General features: G+C 36.5%; 3 protein-coding genes across 14 annotated transcripts in view; 2 read left to right on the forward strand and 1 right to left on the reverse strand.

The window, feature by feature from the left end:
* The window catches only part of mfsd4ab (major facilitator superfamily domain containing 4Ab), a 29,498-nt gene extending 17,994 nt beyond the window's left edge, over positions 1-11,504 (forward strand). For 3 of the 10 annotated variants that reach the window (XM_042407997.1, XM_042407998.1, XM_042407999.1), the window contains 10 exons: positions 8,495-8,544; positions 8,832-8,855; positions 9,070-9,312; positions 9,463-9,625; positions 9,790-9,905; positions 10,034-10,207; positions 10,322-10,469; positions 10,564-10,634; positions 10,775-10,895; positions 11,021-11,504. In XM_042407997.1, coding sequence (XP_042263931.1) covers positions 8,495-8,544; positions 8,832-8,855; positions 9,070-9,312; positions 9,463-9,625; positions 9,790-9,905; positions 10,034-10,207; positions 10,322-10,469; positions 10,564-10,634; positions 10,775-10,895; positions 11,021-11,115 — 1,205 coding nt within the window. In that variant the 3' untranslated portion in view covers positions 11,116-11,504. Of the gene's footprint in view, positions 1-7,107; positions 8,545-8,656; positions 8,856-9,069; positions 9,313-9,462; positions 9,626-9,789; positions 9,906-10,033; positions 10,208-10,321; positions 10,470-10,563; positions 10,635-10,774; positions 10,896-11,020 lie in introns of those variants that run through there. The other 7 variants (XM_042407993.1, XM_042407994.1, XM_042408001.1 and 4 more) reach the window with 6 other exon arrangements.
* A 56-nt stretch (positions 11,505-11,560) lies between these two features.
* Positions 11,561-21,820, reverse strand: LOC121895137 (acidic mammalian chitinase-like). Of its 3 annotated transcripts, XM_042408003.1 has the most exons (13): positions 21,702-21,736; positions 15,815-15,886; positions 15,111-15,207; positions 14,696-14,725; positions 14,376-14,577; positions 14,170-14,226; positions 13,923-14,088; positions 13,531-13,655; positions 13,249-13,372; positions 12,929-13,114; positions 12,619-12,738; positions 12,158-12,299; positions 11,561-12,059 (listed from the first exon to the last, which is right to left on the reverse strand). In XM_042408003.1, exons 3-13 carry the CDS (start codon positions 15,127-15,129, stop codon positions 11,767-11,769), a joined length of 1,464 nt encoding a protein of 487 aa, XP_042263937.1. In that variant the 5' UTR covers positions 15,130-15,207; positions 15,815-15,886; positions 21,702-21,736; the 3' UTR covers positions 11,561-11,766. The 3 variants fall into 3 exon arrangements, with proteins under 3 accessions (XP_042263937.1, XP_042263938.1, XP_042263939.1); XM_042408004.1 differs by lacking the exon at positions 21,702-21,736 and having other exon boundaries at positions 15,815-16,315; XM_042408005.1 differs by lacking the exons at positions 15,111-15,207; positions 15,815-15,886 and having other exon boundaries at positions 21,702-21,820.
* Positions 18,422-20,887, forward strand: LOC121895140 (CMRF35-like molecule 1). The gene is made up of 4 exons (XM_042408013.1): positions 18,422-18,676; positions 18,785-19,150; positions 20,115-20,178; positions 20,354-20,887. The coding sequence occupies exons 1-4, from the start codon at positions 18,640-18,642 to the stop codon at positions 20,493-20,495; spliced, it is 609 nt and encodes a 202-aa protein (XP_042263947.1). The 5' UTR covers positions 18,422-18,639; the 3' UTR covers positions 20,496-20,887.
* Positions 21,821-22,586: the final 766 nt, after the last annotated feature.

A 22,586-nucleotide genomic window follows, 5' to 3' on the forward strand; every position in this document is an offset into this window, starting at 1 on the left:
GCAGTCAATTTATAGAGGACAAGAATTAAAACTAGTAGCAGTTTAAGATTTCAGATGATCCTAACAACAAAGGTTATCATGATGCAAGTTGAAGCGTTGATGTGACACAAATTATTAATTGGCCACTAACACACAATTTATATTAAGGCCAATAATAACCATCACTAACAGCATGGTGCATTGAAGTATAATTAGCCAATATAACATGGATCAACACATACGGCATCGCTCCAGAGTACAGAGTGGGGATTGGCTGGCAGAAGTCATTATCTTCAGAGGGCTTCAGATGTGATCGGCTGCTGAGCTTTTAGGAATCCTGGGTGGAAATTCCTGATTGAAGTCTTTGGATAAGCATCAACGCTCCACTGGACTTAAACTGCTATTCACATAATATTAAAGCCCGGACTGTTTGAGAAAAGGCCTTTGTACTGAGTCCAGTAAACTACAAGAGTAATGCGGACACATCAGAATACAAGAACAGCACTCTTTTAAGATTCAAAATAGTTCTGGAGTTATATTAAAAGATCTCTCCTTCGAGATCAGGCTTTTCTCTCCTGCTGTCCAACCCTTTCTCCCAGAAATTATCTTTACATAACACTAATTATCAACACCAAAATACATTTTGTTGGAAACATAATGCTGCCTGTATTATGCTTTTTTATCAACAAGATTAAGAAATGTTGGTAATGAATGTATTTGCCAAGTCATAAAATGTTTGAACTGAAAGCATCTAAATGTTCACTGACAACATATTTCATTTATTTCCTCTTCCATCTTGGGAGATAATATCAGTTTGGAGCAACTACAGCATGATAAAACTTTTTTCATTGTTATGTTTAGGCACAACACTGCAGAACTGCAGAACACAGTTTCACTACCATTTTCATTAGCTTGTTGTGCTACATATCACGACCTCTTGACTTATACTAAAGTTCTTTACAATGTGATTAAATGATGTTATGTAGCACAACAAGCTAGCGAAGCGCTATAAATAGAACTGTAAAACGGCATCTGCCTTACACAGAACTACTCTCTGGAGACTGAAACGTGGTCATTGTTATTAGTCTTTGGAGCCATTTCTAAACAAGCTGACATGCCCATAGTCTTCCAGGCCAAGGAACATGTCACCCAGTGCAGCGATGTGGCTAATTGATGTGCTTTTAATAGTTTTTGGACAACAACGGAGGTCTACGGCACAGAAGAATATGAAATATCAGGCTTTGGATACACACACTTAATACTTATAAGTTCATTGATGATTTGGCTCTACACATGAGATTTGTTGACACTAAGAAAAATGTAGAAAATGGCCAGCCATATCCTTTAAGGTAAAAGGAGGATCGTGGTTAAATATTGAAAAACTTAACAGCAAATTGAAGCACAAGACAAAACAGGTTCACTTTTTAACATATAAACAAAACCACGATTTTTCCAAACCATAACCAAACCCTAACCACATGCAGGACATAGGGTGCGAATCCTGATCTCCAGTGTCAGATTCCTGTGGTCTGTGCGTCCACCAGCCACCCCAACTCTAATATGACTTGTGTTCCTTGCAGTTCCTTTGGGAAAAGCTTTTTCCAGTAAATATTATACAGGCAGCAATTACATCCCCCATCAAAACATAACTGGCAAAACAAACTAATAGAAGCCTGTATAGGCTTAACAGGGCTGTGCTGTTCTACATAACAATTTAGTTTTAGTCTATCCCATGTAAGAACAGTGATTAAGATGTTAGTCAGTGCTAAAATTTCAGTCACTTTAGTCCCATTCTTAGCATCTTTGCATGGGTTTTGTCCTCTGAAAAGTTTGCCAAGAGAATGTTTTATAGAAATTATTTCACATCATACTTCTTCAACTCAAATTTCTCTGAATACTTATACCCAAATAACTTTTACGATCCACCCATGTACTAGCTTTCACAAGTGCTTTATGTTTTAACTGCTTCACCAGCAGCTAGTGTGAAAGTACAGAGCTTCGCAGAATAGCACTGTTTTGCCCTGCAGACATGTCTGTTTGCATACCACATATCGCTGGCTCTATTTTGGGCCTGAGGAGAGGTGCAGGGGGTGCACTGCAGGGCATTTCTATCCAGGGCTGCGGGGACTGACTGGAGAAATGTGGATAGGTGACAGATACATTTCCTGTGTCATGTCTACTTGAGCTAATCCCCTCACTTGTGTTAATGCATATACTGAATCATGTGTGTGTGTCTGGCTTGACAAGTAATAATACACAAACACACTGTGACTTCCTCCTAGTCATAGACATTCAAATGTTTATTTTGCTCATTCACATTATTAGATTCACATCAACAAGCTTATGTGTAAAGATATCAAGCTTTAGGGTCATTACCATGCAATTTTATCATATATGGCATATGTGTTTTGCTCCACTGGACCCTAAAGGAACAGAATACAGTAGATAAAGCAAATAGAGGAAGAGCAAAGAGGCAGGATTGCTCTACCTAGGATTATGATTCCTATCACATTGTCCTGGTGCTGTCTCAGGCCTCTGATTGAGAGTTGGCTAAATGTCAGCCTATGGAGATGAGACAGAAAGGAGAAAAGCAACACTGCCTTTGTTCATTTTAAACCTTGTTACCGATGTGCTGTCTCTTTATGCGGCTGCCATCCGCAAACCATGTGTCTGACCAAAAAAGAGATACCGTGATTTATGTCTGTGTGTGTGTGTGTGTGTGTGTGTGTGTGTGTGTGTGTGTGTGTGTGTGTGTGAGAGAGAGAGAGAGAGAGAGGGAGAGAGAGAGAGAGAGAGCGATAATAAGAATGTTCGTGAACTATTCAACAACAGGGATAATTTTGTACTACAATTAATACTCTATGCATTTGTTGTTTCCTTTCCATTCTAAAAAACACATACATTGTTATATTTCTAAAGAGACAAACCTCAGTTGCTTTTAACTTGACTTGTGGATGAATGCAGTCCTTTTACACCATCTAGTGTTCATTCAGTCAATCAGTTTTTATTTTGAACATGTAAAAATAAAAAACAGATAAAAACAAGACAAGAATAACAATAAAATGAAATAAACGATAAACCTTGTACAACAAATTTTCATAAACAACACAAATTAAATTTTACATGTTCAAAAAGGAGTAGGAAGAAGTATACACTTATTTACTACTACTCATGCATAAATTCATATATACAATTTATAAACAACTATCCCAATTCTATGTACAACCAAAATATCCACTCAGTGTCCTTCCTCATCCATATACCTCTTAAAAATATTTTTTTGTGTTTCTTCTTTAACTGATTTTGTACGTTTTAGCTCCACATCCTGACCCTTCTACAAATTCACCCCACAGATTCAAATACATAGTGACACGAACACAGAGTTTATTTAAATTAAACTCTCCTCTCAAATTATAACCACCCTGTTTTAAATTCTAACAGATTCATGAACTTCAAGTTATATGACTTTAAAAACAGCATGTTGGTGTGTTCTCTATATCCTGCATTGTTTACTGTCCTCATGACTCTTTTTTTGTAATATGCATAATGGCTGTAGGGTGTTTTTGTAGATGTTACCCCATACCACACATGTGATCCACAATGTGCCTTGTTTTTCCTAGTATTGCAATGCTCCTTTCCAGCTTCGCTCATACTTATCTTATATGAGGTTTACAGCAGATTTTGTGGACTAATATCACACCTAGAAATGTATTTTCATATACTCTTCCTATATTGACATATTATCACTTGTAATTGAGTATTTATTTTACAATTTCCAAACAGCATAATCTTTGTTTTGTTCAAATTTAATGACAATTTGTTTATGTCAAACCACCGTTTTAATTTTATCCTTTCTGATGTGATCACATCCAAAAGCTGCTGTAAATTCTCCCCAGAACAACAAATATTTGTCGTCCACAAATAAAACAAATTTCAATATTTTTGATACTCTACATGTCATTTATGTACAAAATGAACAATTTCTGGCTTAATACTGACCCCTGAGGTACTCCACAAGTAATATCTATTCATGTTGATTTATGCACACCCATCTTAACAAATTGTTGCCTGTTTAGTCATAGTAATATATAGTAATATATATATAGTAATATATTGTAGTCAATGGAATCAAAAGCTTTTTGTAGGTCTATAAAAACTCCCATTGCATACTTTTTTTTTTGTCTATACAATTAGTAATTTCTTCAATTAATTCAATTAGTGCCAAAGAGGCTGGTCTGTTTGTTCTGAATCCATACTGACTGTCAGTCAGCACTTAATGCTTCTCTATTAATTTGTCTAGTCTTTAAGTAAAGACTTTTTCTGATATCTTGAAGAATTGAGAAACTAAAGAAACAGGCCTATAATTTGTAAAGTGGTTTCTAACCCCAGTTTTATATAATGGTATTGCTTTTGCAGTTTTCATTTTGCTTGGAAATTTACCAGTTTGAAAGTTTGACTCGGATTTCTACCCCCATAATCAACATCACTCCCCTCTTTGAGTGTTTCTGGGTCATTGATTTTTTTCTGCCAACTTTGGTCCCACACTTAAAAAGAATTTATTAAAACCACTAACCACATCACCCTTATAATTTATGGTCTTATCGTTGTCAATAAAATAGTGAGGGTAACTTGAGTTTCTAGATCCTTTTCTAATAACGCTGTTTAATATGCTCCCTATACCTTGGATGTTGTTTTTGTTATTCTCTAATATTTTATTATTAGTATTCCTTCTTACATATCCTCATAATATTACTTATATATAATATAATATTAACTTATTTTTATATTTCTTTCTGCCTCTATGGATATATTTAATTAGATATGTATATTTTATGAATTCTCTATATAATGTATTTTTCTTTTTGCAGGCATCTTTAATCCCTTTGTGATCCATGGACTGTCTGTAAATTTTTTAGTTTTCTACTGTATTGTTTTATCAGACAATTTTTGTCATACAATGATTTGAATATTTTTAGGAATGTTTCATGTGCTTTGTCGATATGTTCTTCTTCGTATATAATTTTCCAATTTTGTGTTTGTAATTCATAATTAACAAGAAAACACACATGACTTAAAAGTCCCCTTCTAGTCAAAAATGTGATTTGCTTATTGTTACTTTACCTCGATGTTTGAGCTTCACTGTGCAGAATGATGATTCTACAGAGTTCAACACTAGAAGCCTGTTTTCACATTCATCTGTTGAAGGGGGAAAGTTTCTCATACGTATGATTATGTGACATCACAACCAGTTTGGAGGCCAGTCGAAGTTCAGTCAATATGCAGCTCATACAAGATGTGGGACCTTGAAGCCTCCAGTACACAGACACTGAGAATGAACTCTTCAGTGCAGTAGGAGACATCTTTTATCTAGCAGTTAAACATTCAAAATGAACAATATTTGCATATTCATAGATTGAGTTTTTTTCTATGAGGGAGAAAGAGGAGATGTATTTTTAAGAATTTTAAACTAGGTTAACTGAACTTTTTTTAATGGAAAAAACATCAGACACAAATATTATTCCAAGTAGAGTATTTTTATATATCTGAAAACATGTCTGGAGGGAATCTTTAAATGTTTTATTTAAAATGGACAGTCAGTGCTGTTTTAGATATTAAATTAATAAACAGTGAGTGAGCATGCCTCAAATACTCATCAAAATTACAATTAAAGAAATTTAGATTTCACATACTTTACATAGAATTTGCTGTAACTGTATTCTTATTCTCCAATTACACAGATTTTGAGGACCCTTGTTTTAGCAGATAGCAGCAACATATTGTACCATTTCCTAATCTAACCTGTGTAAATAAGTTCATTCAAAAACAGATGTCCTACTTCAGTAACTAGAAATGGCTGTTGATTTTTAACCCCCCCTCACACACATCTAAGACTACGTTAGTTGACAATTACCTGAGAAAGTCATCTTGGGTTGCTACATCTCCAGAAGCGGAAGTGTGGGGGATGATAGATGTTAATGAATGCCTTTTGTATAAACACACATACGTATTTCTCAAGGGTTAGTACCAGACCAGCATCTCCACCTTGCAGGAGATGTTGACAAATCAGTTACACAGTTTTGTAGGGCTTTGTATGCTGTGTGATTCTGGCATATAACACAGACACAGTCACTGGACAAAGTGTCATATTGTGCAACAATTTCAAATGCAATGAATGCTGAAATCAGTAGAGATAGAAGTAAAACAGCTAACATAGATATGCAGCATAGTTCTGTATTTAGGGACAAATTCATTTATGAAGTAGCAAATGTGTTACTGCAGCAGCAAAATATAAGAAGTAAATGACATGTGCTGCATTCAAGATAATTCACTCATTTCTGACAGCATAAAATCACTAATTAAAAAATAATTCAACAAGACAAAACATATGAAAGGTTTTGGTCATAACCATGCATAAATTCACATTTTTCATAAGCCACTATTGGGATTTCTCTCATGTCCTCTGTTTCAACCTTGCCGGAAGCCCATATTTGGCCTCAACCAGTAGCTTTTGTTCTCCAGTGCAATCATTAAAGAGATTAGGTATTAAGTCCTTTCTCTTATTCATTCCACTTTTGGTCAAGTAATGCCAGTTTTGGTCAAGTAATCACCATCATCCATCATAGAATACAATTTTATTTCATTCGAAGAACCGTTAACTGTAAGCCCTCCAAATATCTAAATCCTGCAGAAGCCTTGAGATGTACTGTGTCTGCTAGTTTCTTGGCAGGTTTACATCCAGTCTGAAATGGGGTCAAGCTAAACATTTAAAGTGTCATATTGTACATCCTCAGTTGCCCTCCTAAGCTTTAGATTGATCCACATGTACATGCTGGCAGGAAAAAAATCAACAGTTGAAGGAAAGTTAAAGTAAGAATATATAAATACAATAAGTTATCACTTAAACTATATGCTGTTTCTCAGATTGACTTTCTCAGATACTGTAAAAAGACAGACAGACAGCTTGACTGATCCCAAAGAAAAATTGTGTTGTTACAGCAGTCCAAATGTCATAAATAAAGAATGAGAAAAGTTAAACAAGAATAAGAGTGTACAGCCATGCTAGCTGAGGTTTAGCAGGTACAGTATAATATTTACCATGTTCCCCATTTAATGTAGCATGTTAGCATGCCAATATTAGTATACTAATTAGCACTAAACAAAAATTGCAGCTGGGGCTAATGGGAATGTCATTAGTTTTGTAGTTATTTGGTCGTAGACCACAGAATTGGACAATTAAAATTTTGATGTGAGGGTGATGCTAGAAGCATGTAAAGTTAAAATTTATCTCTGGGGGAACATGAATGTATTTACCAAATTTCATGACAATCCTTCTAATAGTTGTTGAGATATTTCACTCAAAATCACAAATGTCAACCTCATGATGGCACCGAAGGAAGAGTCAGTGAGTCACCAAAGCCAGTAGGGTTCATTCTCTGTGAATAATGAATGTCTGTACCAAAGTTCATGGCAATACATCCTGTAGTTGTTGAGATATTTCAGTCTGGACCAAACCAGTGGATTGACTCACCAACATTGTCCTTGTGTGCTAAAAAGAAAGAATAAAGAAACAGGAACATTATGGACACATCATATACTGCACACTGCATATATTCAGTAGTGATATACTTTAAACTATTCTACGCAAAGAATGACAACAGTAGATTTCTTGCTAAAAAAAAAAAAAGCTAGGATAAGACTGTATGAGAAGAAAGTGGGAGTGATGATGTCTTCATAAATTACATATATAAATATTGTAACAATCAAAATGACTAAATAATGATGTTACAGCTATAATCACAGATGAACATGAAGTAGATTCTTGAATAGAAAATAAAAACTGTTTTTATGTCTATATTTTATTGACATTTTATAACACATTGTGCCATTTTTATCGCCCAAACTTCTCTCATAATAAACGTTGCAGGGTTTTCCAAGTATGAAAGAAAAGACATCTAGTCCATGATACATCTATGCGTCATTGTTTCCTGCTTGATACATTTTCCATTGATAGGGTTTGAAGTGCTATGACATGTAAATGCACACTTTCTGGTAGCACTTCAACTGAGACTCTTTTTCATTGCAAATCATTGACACAATTCAAATAGGCATATTTTTGTAAGAAGAATCTCCACTTCACTCATTAACTCAAGAGGACATCCTTTTTAGTGAAGCAATCCAAAGAGGAGGGAGCTAAAAGCTTTAAAAGAAATCAAGAAACTCATTATACTACAACAAGCATCCACACAACGCCACAGCGTTACTGTCACATATTTAATAGTAAAAAATCCTTTGCATTTTGTTTCACTGAGGTACATCTATCTGTATTGTGGCTAAAATGTTTGTGGATGAGCGGATTGTAACTCTGTTCAAAAGGAATGCCCATCACACACTTACTTACTGGAGTGTTTTCTTCAGCTTTGGACTCTGCATTGCTTTCCTTGGACCTACGATTTTGGATTTGCAATGTCAAACAAACTCAACACTTAGTCAGATTACCTGGGTGTTTTTTTCCCAGCAGTTCTGCTTGCTGATCGGCAGCTCCATCGGTGGTGTTTTCAAGAGGACGTAAGTATCATGAACTCACAGTTGGAGAGTTATCCAAAGAGAGTTTTTCGTTGTGGATAAATAATCAGTTGACCATCATTGTAACTGTGTTTGTCTTGTTTCTTTCTTAAAGGTTGTTCAGTGCTCTGTCTGCCTTATTTGTCTCTGCTCTCATCATCTCTGTAATATTTGCCATCATCCCTCTGTGCCATAATGTTCTGTTGCTCGCCATTGCCATGGCCGTGTCTGGTTTTGCGATGGGCATTATTGACACCATCGCTAACATCCAACTGGTGACCATCTATCAGAGGGACTCGGCCGTTTTCTTACAGGTGACAAAGCTTTGACCTACATCTTATCTGTAGAAATACTAACATGATAGCCTTCATATTCAGTGAATAACGGTGAATAGCTGAGTCAGATATAATACAAAGATAAGTTTAGAATACATTTTAACTAGAATTTTGTATACAGTATGGTCAGTAGGAGTATACTGTCAAATTAGGAGCCAATTATATACTGTATTCTGTCTTCTACATTTTGCAGGCTCTTCATTTCTTCATTGGCTTTGGAGCCCTGGTGAGCCCACTGATTGCAGATCCTTTCCTCTCAGAGACAGGCTGTGGGAATCACACAGGGAATGGGACTGAGATCATACATCATTTCAGGAACATGCTGAGAAACAGTCCAATTGCAGAGCACAACATAACTCAGAGCCACCTGCCCCATGAGGGAGGGGAAGAGGAGTCCATTGTACATTATGCTTTCTGGATCATGGCACTTATCAATGTAAGACACTGAACAGATTCACAGTAGATGCAAGGGCTGAGTTATTTTTTTCATAGCTTCTTAATCTGATATTTCAGATATCTGATATTTCAGTTAATGGTTGGAAATTACAACAAATGAAAAAACTGAATATTATTTATGCACCCTCAGCTGCCCGTGCCCATTGCAGTCCTGTTCCTGATGTATCGGGAGCAGCTGATCCCATGCTGCCCTAGCGGCACTCCTCGTCTTCTGGACAAAGATGAACTAGCAATGGAGAACCAGCAGGGGGCGGAGGGCACAGACGAGGAGCAGAAAGAACATGAAGCTGGAGGTAAAGATATGGAAGAAGTGATTTTTATACAGGACTCCTATTTTAAAATGAATAATGCATACTTTTCTCCCTAGATTTCCTGTCAGCTTAGAGGGGAAAAAAAAACAATAACTGCCATTTTCTGCGCCACAATCTGTCATATGTGACTTTTCGCTCTGTTACAGGTCATGGGGATATCTTTAGCTGCTGTCAGAATGATAACCTGCGCGGGCTGCCAGTATCATTCTTTATGATTCATATCCTTGGTGGGATGGTGCTCTTCATGACCGATGGTATTGTGGTGAGTGAGGGGTGCAGATAAATAATACTGTATGACATGTATTTCACAAATGGTGTTACAAATGCAACTGTAAACTTCACATTAAACACAGAGAGTAGAATAAATTAAAGGATCTTTTTGTTTTTCAGGGTGCATATGCCGGCTTTGTGTACACATATGCTGTTGCACCGCCTATGTCATTACCTCACAAGACAGCAGGTTACCTGGCCAGTATCTTCTGGGCAGCGATCACTGCTGGACGTCTGTTGTCCATACCTCTTTCGTACCGTTTCCAGCCTGTGAGACTGCTAATGTTCAACCTGGTAATAAAATATTAAGTGCATCATCACATTATGAGACATACACAATGACACTTAAAGGTCAAACACTTGGTGATATGAACACTTACTGATTGTACTCTCTCTTTGCTCTTACAGGCAGGTGCTATTGTTACTGTGTTGATGCTGCTTATTTTCTACACCAGCAACACATTTCTTTTTATTGGAACATGTTTATGCGGGCTTTTCCTCAGCAGCATCTTCCCCTGTATGCTGGCCTACACTGAAGACATCCTTGATTACCAGGGTATAATTAAGTACTTATAGTACAAATATAATAACAACACAGTAATGGAATCAAATCACGGAGAGGAAATAAACCATACGTTTCTTTTTTGTAGGATGTGCAACCTCAGTCCTGGTGACAAGTGCAGGGATGGGAGAGATGGTAATGCAGGTTCTGGTTGGCTCAGTAAGTCTTATGAGTATCTTTATGAATATAGAAATAGTGTGCAGAAGTAGATAATTAGGTTTACTGTATAATTGCAAAAACAAGCCCAGAGGAGATTTAGATTCATGTTCAGTACTTTAATGTTGCTGTCTCATCCCCAGATTATCCAGACTGAAGGCAGCTACAGCTTCCTGCTGTGTGGAATGATAATCGCCTGCATCGGTTTTATCCTCTTCATTGGTCTCCTGCTGTTCCATCGGATGCACAGAAATTACCTCACAGGTACAATATCAACCAGCATCCTTGTACAATGCCTAGTAATCAGTGATTGTAGAATTGCTGAATGTTTATTTCCGTTCATTTTATTCTCCTCATCACTCACTCCAATTCCCCCTTCATCCCAACAGGGACAACAAAAATGTCTACCATGGTGGAGGAACCAACACCTGAACAGAATGGATCTTCCAAAACTGAACAGAAAGAGGAAAAAGACAGCAGCTGAGAGCGGCTATGATTAAATTAACAACTATGCATTTGCCTCAGAGACTGTAAATGTTTTACTAAAGTCCACCAAATGAATATTGTGCAGATATACTTTTATTGTGCTGGAAATTACATTATATTTGCAAAGTAGACAGTGTTCATCAAATTGTAGATTGGTGTTCTGTTTATGTTTCATCAGGGTTTGAAATACTAGGATTATAATTATATCAGCAGTTCTCCACTGAAAATATACCTGTAGTGCACTTGACAAATTTATGTTGGGGCTTCAGTTCAGTTTCAATTATAATCTTTTGTTTTCTTGATGTTTTGTGTTTTTTTTGCATATCTTTTGGGTAATGTATATGGAAAAATGTATAATATGAGTATTAAAACAATTGTACTGACACAGAGGACATGGTGTGGTTGTGATTGACACATGATATAGTCAATACCAAAGACGAGAATGTGGATACATACAACACGCCTGCAGCGAGTCATGTTTATTTTCTTTGCTTTCAAAATGGACTACTCAGGTTTTACATTGTTGAACATCAGATGTGCAATGAAGGACTTCGTACTCAGAGTAGTTAACCTCTGAGAACTAAGAACAAATGTAAAACAGAGTCATCCAGCCTTTCAGCAGTTAACCAGTCAATTTGTAACTTCAGCTTTAGGCCCAGTTGCAACAAGAACAGGAGCTGTCAAAGACCAGACCATTGGCACAGTTCTCGAAGTAGGTCTTTCCGTTGCTGCAGTTGTAGAACTGGTTCTTGTTTGTTGGGTCGGCGTACATGCCGTTGGTCTTTCCAGCGCAGAATCCACTGTCCATGCCGCTGGTGCCAGAGCCCCCACCGGAGGAGCTGCCACCACTGGAGCCTCCGCTGGAGCTTCCTCCAGAGCTGCCCCCAGTAGTTGTGCTCACTCCTGCGATTGGTGGAAGTCGAGTGGCAGGAGGGGCACAAGCTGGAAAACACCACAAATTAATTGTTGAATACATTTTTCTGAAAACACCATGTGAATTTCACATTTATCATCAGTGATAAGGATATTAAAAGTCTTACATGCTTGTTCCAGATTAAGACCCTTTTTGAGAACATTAATCAGTGGATATTTTCCTTGGTTACAGAAAGTGCCCAAGTAGTCATCCATGTCAAGGGTCCACACCATGGCACCTCCGAAGTTACTCTTGGTCAGCCACTCAACCTACAAAACAGCCAGAAGGGGGCATTGTTGACAGCATTTTAATAGAGGTCAAAAACTTTATCAGAAGACCTTGATACATTGATTCCTGATACCTACCAACAGCATGGACCCACACACAGAGAAAGAGGCATCAAATGCAGAAAGCTCTTGCACATTTGCTCCTGTCACATTACTTTTACAAATTTTGAACATCGGAGACAGTATATGTCTTGGCAGGTAATGGAGATTGGGAAACATTTTTAGCTTGGAAGTAATTCACCACAGCCAAACAGACTGTCCTGTAAAATGTTTAAAGAGGTATTCTTTGCATGTGTGTTACCTTGAACTGGAAGCTCTTGATGTTGTCATAGCCCACCCACTGGTTTCCCTTGTAGGCATATGGCACATCCTGGGCCTGGTCCCAAACCTCAGTTGCTCCAGCTTTCAAAAAGCCACAGATCTGTAATTTCACAAAGAAGTGCATTAATGAAAGCCTAGAAACTCACCCATTTTTGCATCTGGTGTCTGTAATACTATGATAAACTGACTATTATCAAGCACACAGATGGATACTGACTAACAAACAGTATAACCACCATAAACATTCAAGCCTATTCTTATTACTCCATTACAGTAATAAGAAAGATTACCTCAAAGTAGGCTAGTTCTCCGGCCTCTTGGGTGTACTTTCCTGGAGTTCCAGCACCAGCAATAGGTGCTCCAAGACCGTGGTCAGCAGGGTTCCTAAGAGTGAATGTGTTGCCATATGTAGGAAAACCAACAATCAGCTTTTCAGCTGGGGCTCCCTGGCTCCTCCAGTAGTTCATGGCATAGTCCTGGAACAGAGGATTTGGAAATAAGCACAGATCTGGAACTAGATAGCTTGAATGTAAAGATAAGCTGCACGTCTATATTTATTTACACAAGGCCAATTTTAATACACTGTCTATAAGGATGTTCGGGTACTTACCACATTGAAATAGATGAAGTCACCCTGGTCCTTAGGGCCTCTGAACAGGGGACTGCACTCACCAGTCATGGGGTCCCAGGAGCCATGGAAGTCATATGTCATGACATTGATCATATCCAGAGACCTGGGTGTTGAAAACAAGAAGGGAAGAGGTTATCACAACAATCTTAACAAGCTTAATGATTTTAGAGTACAAGGGAGAGATTCAGAGTTGTTCTATTCACCCATTATGTTGCTATGAATAAGACATAAGACGCCACAAATATTGCTTCAAATGCTTACTGGCCAAGCTTGGGAATCTGATAAGCGGAATCAATGGTGTCCTTTCCAGCCGACACAGCAGCAGACATCAGAAGACGAGCCTTGTTGCTCTGCTTGGCCTCATTCTCAAAGGCAGCTCTCATCTCCTGTTGAATGTCAACAGATATAAAATATTTAGTATCAACTGAACTTCAGGATTCATAAATCCATGATTTGTGACATGGTCATGTTTGAGTTGTTTTGCTTTTATGTGTCTTTTATTCAGTGAGGCCCAGCAGAAACACCATAGGGATTTATTGTGGCCCTCCAAAAAAATAACAGTTATATTTGCTATCAGGTAAGAAATTATTTAAACCATACTGAGAAAAAGTAAAACCAGAAACTGAAGAGAAAACCAAACATGGCAAACAAACCTCCAGGAAAACCGAGTAGTTCTCCTTATCATCAGCAGAGCCTCCTCTGTTGGCTGGATACTCCCAGTCAATGTCAAGCCCATCAAACTCATACTTTCTCAGGAATGAAATGACTGAGGTGATGAAGGTCTGACGGTTGGCAGGGCTCGATACCATTTGTGAGAAACTAATGTGGGAACAGAAAATCAGAAGAATCCCCACTGTTTAGAGTGCTGTTAAGTCTGCAATTACCTGTGGATTATCTCACCCTGTAGAGCCAAAGTTCCATCCTCCGACAGACAGAAGAGTCTTCAGGTTGCCATTCCTGCCAAGAAATCAGACATTTTATGCTACAGTGACAGTTAAAAGCACTCCTACTTTTCTAACTGTTGAATATTAGTGAAATGTTATTGTTCTTTATAGGGATTTTTTCCTTTTACACATGGGAAACAGACATAATATTTAGTGACTTACTGGTTTTTCAGGGCATTGAACTGACTGTAAAGCTCCACATCATTCCACTCATAGGTGGCCAGTTGATTGTTCTTTATGGTGGCGAAGGCATACAGGAGATGGGTACACAGGCATGGGTCGATGTCATTGGGCATGTAAATAGTTGGAGGTGGTCTGTACTGCGCCCAGTTCGTGAAGTAGCATGACAGTATGAAGGATGAGCCTTTGATAGGAAAGAAGTCTATTATTTATGGATAAAACACATGCAATGCAATTTTATTTTTGCATAAAAAGAAAAATTAACATACACGCACTGTATCCAATATTCATAAATTGCTTACCAAGCTGCGCATGCAGCAGCAGGGCCAGAGCTGTATAATTAACAGTCACATGGTTATTATTGAGAGGGGAAAAAAAGAAATAAGTGATAAACAAGAAATATATTAAGAGGAAAAACTGCTCAGAATGGCATCCTAGAGATGGATGCAATATACAGAATATTCAAATTCTGGAAATACCAAGTACCAGGAGACCATTCAACACACAGCTGCTCTGACTTACCCATCACAAACAGTACTTTGCCCATGACTACCTTGTACAGAGAAGTCATCTAAGTGGTGCACTCACTTTTATACCCACCCAATTCGCTCAAACTTGAACAAAAACAGGAAATCTGCCAAAAAGGTGTTTATTTGCAAAAGATTATTTGATAAGAGATTATCAAATTTTCCCACTTAAGTAGTTATATGTGATTACTTATCACACTTTCAGGCATATTCTCCACAGGCGCACTTTCTCCTTGTGTGAAGGACTTGTTTCTCTGAAGCGGATCCAATTCCAAGTTCTGCTGCAACTACACCAACAGCTTGTTAAGAAAAATGCACAAACCCCCTCAAAGAACATTCAAGAATTTGTCATAAATGTTTGTTTGAGATGTAGATACATTATATGTTACCAATTATGCCTGAGCTGCCAAAATTGTAATAAAATTTGTATCAAAGATCTGTTATATGAAAGAGGAAAATATCTACAGAGACACAACAAAACAAGAGGAAAGACAGATGTTTGTGATTTGACTGAAGTGCACGGATCTCTGATATCTTATCAAATATGCCATCCATGTCATGCAGTAAATACGTTTTCTGTCTCTGTTGAACGGTGACACAAAATATTAAAAGTCAAATCACATAAACAACGTGCAAAATTGCCTTTGAAAAAGTATTTAGACTGCTGATATGTGATGATAAATATGTTTGACAACTCTAATCATGCAGAAAAGATGATAGTGATATGTCATGGAGAGGGATTTGCATTAGTCTATGATTAACATCAAAAACATTCGCAGGGTAAATGGAGAACGTATCTAATCATTTAGTTTCCATATTATAATGCAGCCTTCTTTATCTTTAACAGTTAATGTAATATTTAAAGAGAGATATGCTGGTGTCAGCGGAAAATACCTTGGCTGAGCTTAGGCACTGGAAGCAGAAGTAATGTCATTTGCTGTTGCTGTTACAAAACAACTCTGTCTGCTTTCAAAAGAATAAAAAAAGAGATGTCAAGCAAATGTCAAGGAGAATAAATTTATCCACAGATTTACTTCGTTAAAAATGAAACACAATCCAATTTAAGTTTTAGCCAAGGTCACTTCATCATCTCAGAACAGTTCATTTAGTAGCCTACTTGAGAATTATTTCCTTGAGCTACAAATCAAAGACTAATCTGTCACGTATCATACATGTACTTTAATTAAACATCTGCTCAGTTAAAAATAATAAAAGTCTGAATATTCACAAACCAAAAAGGACTTTTTTATTAAGCCGTAGCTATTCTGCCTCGTTTCTAACTGCAAGACAGAGAGTTGAAATTTCACATCATTGCAGATAAAACGACCTTATTCAGGTTCAGGTTTTTTAAATGACTTACAAAGAAGAGCATTGTTCCCTATGGCTGGCGTAACCTCTTACTCGATTACGTACTCACTACTGCATGTGTCAACAACACAGTTCTGCTTTTTTACTCCTTGGGTTAACCTTTACTCTCTGAGGGTCAGACCACATTAGTGTCATTCAAGTTTTCTTCCTGAACTCAGAGAATCTATTAATCTTCACTATCACTATAAACAAGTAAAAGTGGATAAATATACTGTAAAGTGGACCAATTTTAATAAAAACAGTTGTGTTTTTAGAGTAGAGATTCAGAGTTATCCTGTGTGACAAAGACAACACAAACTGTTCCCATGATTTCAGGACTGCTCTCTGACACAATCAACTCAGATTGTTCAATCGTCTTGTTGTTTACAGCATTTTCCTTCCCACAGTTGCTATATCTACATGCGTACGTCTATATTACATCAACATTAATTGTGAGATTTTACTGCTTGTTTTTAAAGTTTTGCATGATCAGGCTCCTGCCTATGACCTATTTACTGCCTATCCTCTTTAAAATCTCTTCTTAAAATTAATTTTTGGCTTATTGTATTTTCTTTACAATGTGAGAAATTGTTTTTTATTATTTTATCTTTTCTTTTTAGGATGTTTTTCTACTTTTTGTTCTTTTGTTGTTGTTTTTTGTTTTTACTGTAAATCACTTACTAACTATGTTTTGAAAGGTACTTTATTAATAATGTTATTATTACAGTTGTTATTATTATGATTATTATTATGTATATCTATATGGCTAGTTTTGGGAAATACCAATTCAATTTGGACTGAAACAAATTAAAATCTTTTCAGTATAATAAAGCAATTCATTAGTTGTCACTGAGAAATAATTCATCAATAAAAATCAAGATGACATAAAAAACTGAAACATGAACTGTGACATATTTCAACCTATATAAAGTCCACTCAAGTCTACAAGACTGAACTGAACCTCGGAAAAGAAAAGAGCTAAGTCAGCCGCTATGAATGTGATATGAACATGAAATATTGAAGCCCATGAAAAGAAATCTGAAAGCATCATCTTTTATGATAAAGTAAAATATCATTATTAAGCCATTAAAAATGTACTGTGACACAAAATGGCAAAGAATCAAATTAGTATTAATAATTTATTGTATCTATAAAAAATGGGAAGATACATTTGATTGCACTATACCATGGAATGAAGTCTTTGGGTTGATATATAAAAGAACAGTGGACACATTTATGAGATCCTTTCAATTAAAAATAATTAATAGGTTTTTGGCTACAAGAAAAAATGGTAAAGATTTGGAGCATTACTAAGACGGATGGATGCCGTTTTTTGTTTTGTGGAATCTGAATCAACAGATCACTTTGTTTCAGTGTCATGTTGTTTCTGCCTTTTTGGAAGGAGGTTCAAAGGACGTGTTTGAAAATCAACCTGAGCTTCCAGCCAAACTTTTTCTTGGTTGTACTGGGTGATGTTATAATAACAAATAGTTATATTATTAATTTTATTATTTTGTCAGGGAAAATGTTTATGAAGCTGAAGGGATGGACAGCAAAAAGAAATAATGATACTAGAAATTATCTTAAGCATTGGGAAAAGTTCATTGTAGCTGAGAATTGGTAAGAAATTTGTTTTTGTTATGAATACATTTGTCTTTTATGTTCCCACATAATGTAATTATTTTGTATATGACAGTGAGGATGTAGAATTTCCTTTTTTTTTGTTTTTTGTTGTCAGGTTTGGTTGTAAATGTGTAGCTTTTATGGCTGAGTTGATGTTTATGTCTGATATTGCGTGGTTCGTTCTTTTGTATGTGTGTGGTTGTATTTTGTTGTATTTTTCTGTCTTAAAAAAATCTAATAAGAGAACCAGAGTGTGATAAATGCAATGCAATGTGAAGCAATGGGGTGAGTGAAAATATTGCATGTCTCACAGTAAATGATACTATAACACTGGTGTAGGTGAAATTCCCACGAGGCTGCAGTGCACTGTAGTTGATCAGATGGGAAGAAAACAGCTGAACTAGTTTAGATAGATAGATAGATAGATAGATAGATAGATAGATAGATAGATAGATAGATAGATAGATAGATAGATAGATAATAATTAATAATTAATTACGTCCTCTGGCAGGCTGGTCTTTAGTGCCACCTGCTGTTTAAGCAAATAAACTGGCTTTACAGTTCCCACTCAGGGGAAACACTAAAATATGTAACTTCAAATAATAATGGACCTGCGCAAATTTACTTTTCCCAACACCCTGATTCTCATGAACTAATTGCACAACCTGACCACATGGTAGGAAGCCTTAAGAAGGGGAAGCCTTAAATATCACAAACTTCTGCTTCGCATTGTTCTTTCCACTCTCGTCATGAAGACCTCAAGGATATTTGTTGGCTTCTTAAATGGTAACAACAGCTTTTTAAACTGCTGTAGTTCTTTAATAGTAGAGAAGCATGGAAACAATACTTGATGTAATTAACTAAAGTCATATGAAATGTCTTTGCATTGTGCAGCTCCTGTTCTCTTTGTTTTCTGGCTAACAATGCATACAGTGGACTCAGATCAGCTGTCGGCTCCAGGGGAGGTGAGAGCAGTAAACGGAGGATCTGTGACAGTGTCTTGTCAGTACGACCATCAGTTCAGAGACAACACAAAGTACTGGTGCAAGGGATTTGTATATGAGCTGTGTGTAATAATAGTGAAAACACCCAGGAACCGAATTAATGACAGATTCTCCATTGCTGATGATAAGGAGGCAGGGATCTTCAACGTAACTATGACTTCACTCAGACAAAGTGATCAGGATGTGTACTGGTGTGTCATCTCCAGACTTGGAAGGAATGTCTACAGTCGTGTCAAGCTCGTCATCTCCAAAGCAGGTATACTTCAACTGGGTCAGCTCTGACACTAAAGAAAATATAATAAAAATGCTACTGCTGCTTTTTGATAGTCTTGCTTTGATGTATTAATTTATTACGAAACAAAAAAATACATATAACTGACTTTAATCTTGACTACAGTTAGGCCTAACTTGACTAAAACCATGTTGTTTGTTGATGCTATGTTCTCAAAGACCCTGAAAATGTATTTCCTCAATCTTTCCACTTTTTTAGAGTTTTGGTTGTTTTTCACTGGTTTTAAGTGGGCAGGGCTCAGTTGGAAAAATGATGATGGCACATATTTCTTTGGACCAATCACAATTTAGCATCAGGTTGTTTGCTTATGTTGCCGGGCCATTGCCCATCAAATCTGATCAAACACATGGACACAGTCCAGGTGAAGCAGATTAAATTAAGTTGTAGCTAAATAAGAAAAAAAAAGTTTTTTCCACCCCTGAATTTCATCTTTGAGTGTTGATTATTTGATTGTTTATTTAGTCATCATAACTATTTAATGATTAAAGAAATACTTAAGGTTTGTACCCAGTTTTAAAGACATTTGATGTCTGTCCTCAATTAATTGTCTTGTTTTGTTTTTAATACTGTGTGATATTTTTGCATTAACAGCTGATATTTTACACCAGTATTTCTTTTTTTTTTCTACTTTGATCCCCAAATAACTTCTAAACTTATCAATATTCACCAACAATGTTTCCTGGCAGGGTGTAAAACTATAAATCTGAACTGTAAATCTTACCAATATACTCCAATAAAAGTCCCAAACAAAAGAAATTACTTAGGTTTTCTGTCCCCTCATGTAACTGTTTTACATTACTGTTACTAGGGTGCTCTAGGTATCTGCTATGGAGATATGTATGCTGATGTTTTGACCTCTTTTCATGTCACTATTGTAATTCAAAATGTCAGTTTTTTTAATTTTAATGCAAAGTTTTCTTTTACACAGTGATAACACCCATCAACATCACACCAACAAATTCATCAGTGACACTGGAACAAGCTGAAATAAGGTGAGAAATAAAGAATAAACAGGGATGGCACAGTGTTCATATTGTTGACATATTGATAAAACATTTACTGACTGTTAATATGATTTAATAATTAATATGAACAATTATATGCTTCCTACACCAAAAGTAATTAGAGTCCCAGTTTAAATGTGTTTGCTGTTGTCTGTTTGTGTAGGTGGTGGGCGATTCTACGTTGGATCATCTTTATTTTAATGTTATGTTGTTTGGTATCAACATATATCACTGTGTGGAGGATGAAGGCTGCACAAAAAACACAGCTGCACCAACAACTTCACTCTCAGAACATTTACGAGTGAAAGTCTGGCAATGTCACAGTTTTAAATCGGGTGACTTATGAACACAAACTGTACGTATCAAAGAATTCTGTCAGTGTGTGAATTGAAATGAACCATCAAGTGAAAAATGTGCTTTCCGCTTTTTTTTTTCTTAATATTTAAATGATTAAACCTCATTAATTTCAGTGCCAGGGCCTCAGATAAATTTGGGCGCAACTTTTTTAATATCCAATCATCTTAAATTTAGCACCTCTGGAGAACTGGAGCTCTTGTCTTTCATTTAATTTATTTGCCGATTTTATATGAATGGTCATAGAAGTTGGTATTCTTTTTGCATTTTACCACCACTTACAAAATCTGTCAGTGTTGTACTTCAAATATGTGAAAACCATGCAGAATAAAAATCTCTTCATGCATTAACGAAGGACCAACTCCTTGTGAAGTGCTTCTTTTAAAAGACAATACATGGACATATAAACAGATGACTTCCAGCTGTAATCAAAGGTAAATTATATTCAAATTTCCCAGAAAATGTGACATAAGAGGCAATGATGGGTTTTTGATTCTCGTCAAGTAGATTACATTAGCCTGTTGATTGTACCTACAAGAAATAGATAATGGCGTCTGCCGGTCGTTGCTTTCACAGATTTCAAAACACCCTCATAGAACAGCATATTAATAGTTTAATAGGCACACCTGTACAGTGTAATCCAATAACCCTTCATTAATCTTATTTTTGTGATACATATAATGGTCTTCTTCCTTCTTTCCTTCTTGTCGTAGTAGGAAAAGCACAAGTTACTCATAACATTAACAATGGCTCTGTTCCAAGTGTCCCAGTAAACCATGACGGTATAACAGGGAGTATAACATGCACAATACCAGGACCCTGAATCCGAGGCAGCTACATGGACTTCAACAATGCTTTTCAAACTGTGACATATCAAAATGTCTTCTACAAAAAAGGCGTATAGCAAAGTGGTTCTAGTCTCAAATCATATCTTAGAAATCATAAGTCATCATACTAGTTTCAACAAAAAGGGGATATTTTTAGCAATATAATGTTTATCATAGAAATCCTGTTGTATATTCTTCAAATGTTCCCTCAAGACCTACTCAATTAAATTCAAGGAACCCCAAATCGCTCAATCACTTAATTTCTCATATCTATCTCCATCCAATTTAAATCTATTGATCCTCTTAATAAGAGAGAGAGTGGCCTGCTACCTGTACATGTACTGTGGAGGAGGCAGAGCTGAGATTCAGGTGAGGATGCAAGAGTTTGGGAGGTGACGTAATCACTTCTGCTGCATGGACCTCCTGCGTCAAGACACCAGACAGTTAGCTTTCAAAATAAAAGCACAGGAGATAAATTAAAGGATAGGTTCACAATTTTTCAAGTGTGTCTTAAAACAACAGTTTGGTGTCCATATAAACAGTGAAAGAGGTTTTCCTTTCTGTAATCATCCTTCCTGTTCATACTGGCTGTTAAAAAAAAATCCTCTTCAAATGTGCTTTCAAAGTAAGTGATGGCGGCCAAAATCCACAGTGTGTCCACACAGTCATTTTGTGCAAAAATTCATTTAAAAGTTTACGTGAAGCTTATATGAGGCTTCAACAGCCTGAGTTAGTTAGTTAGTCATATCAAGTGAATATCTGCCACATTTACAGTCTTTTTTAGTATGAAATTCCCTCTTTATGTTTCCTTGGACATTATTTCCCTGTTGAGCTGCAGTGTAAGTATAGTAACAAAAACTAAAGGAAGGAGGAAGGAAGAGGAACTAAAGCTGCACTAAAAAGACTGTAACAATGAAAGTTATCTACTTGATTTAACTAATTTGGACAGCTGAAGCTTCATATTAGCTTCAGATTAAATGTATTTTTGAACAGAAGGAGGCTTGTGGATTTTGTCCTCAATCACTTACCTTGTAAGTGCATTATGAAGGCATCTTTTAATAGTCAGTATGAACAGGAAGAATGATTATGAAAATTAATCAAGGAAAATCTGTTTCAATGTTCATTTGAACTCCTGACTGTTGTTTTAAGACAGAGTTGAACAATTGTGAACCTGTCCTTTAAGTCTCTCTAAATAAATTAGCCTATATAAAAGTA

The sequence above is a fragment of the Thunnus maccoyii genome, chromosome 4 (genome assembly GCF_910596095.1).
Source record: "Thunnus maccoyii chromosome 4, fThuMac1.1, whole genome shotgun sequence".
Classification (NCBI taxonomy): Eukaryota; Metazoa; Chordata; class Actinopteri; order Scombriformes; family Scombridae; genus Thunnus; species Thunnus maccoyii.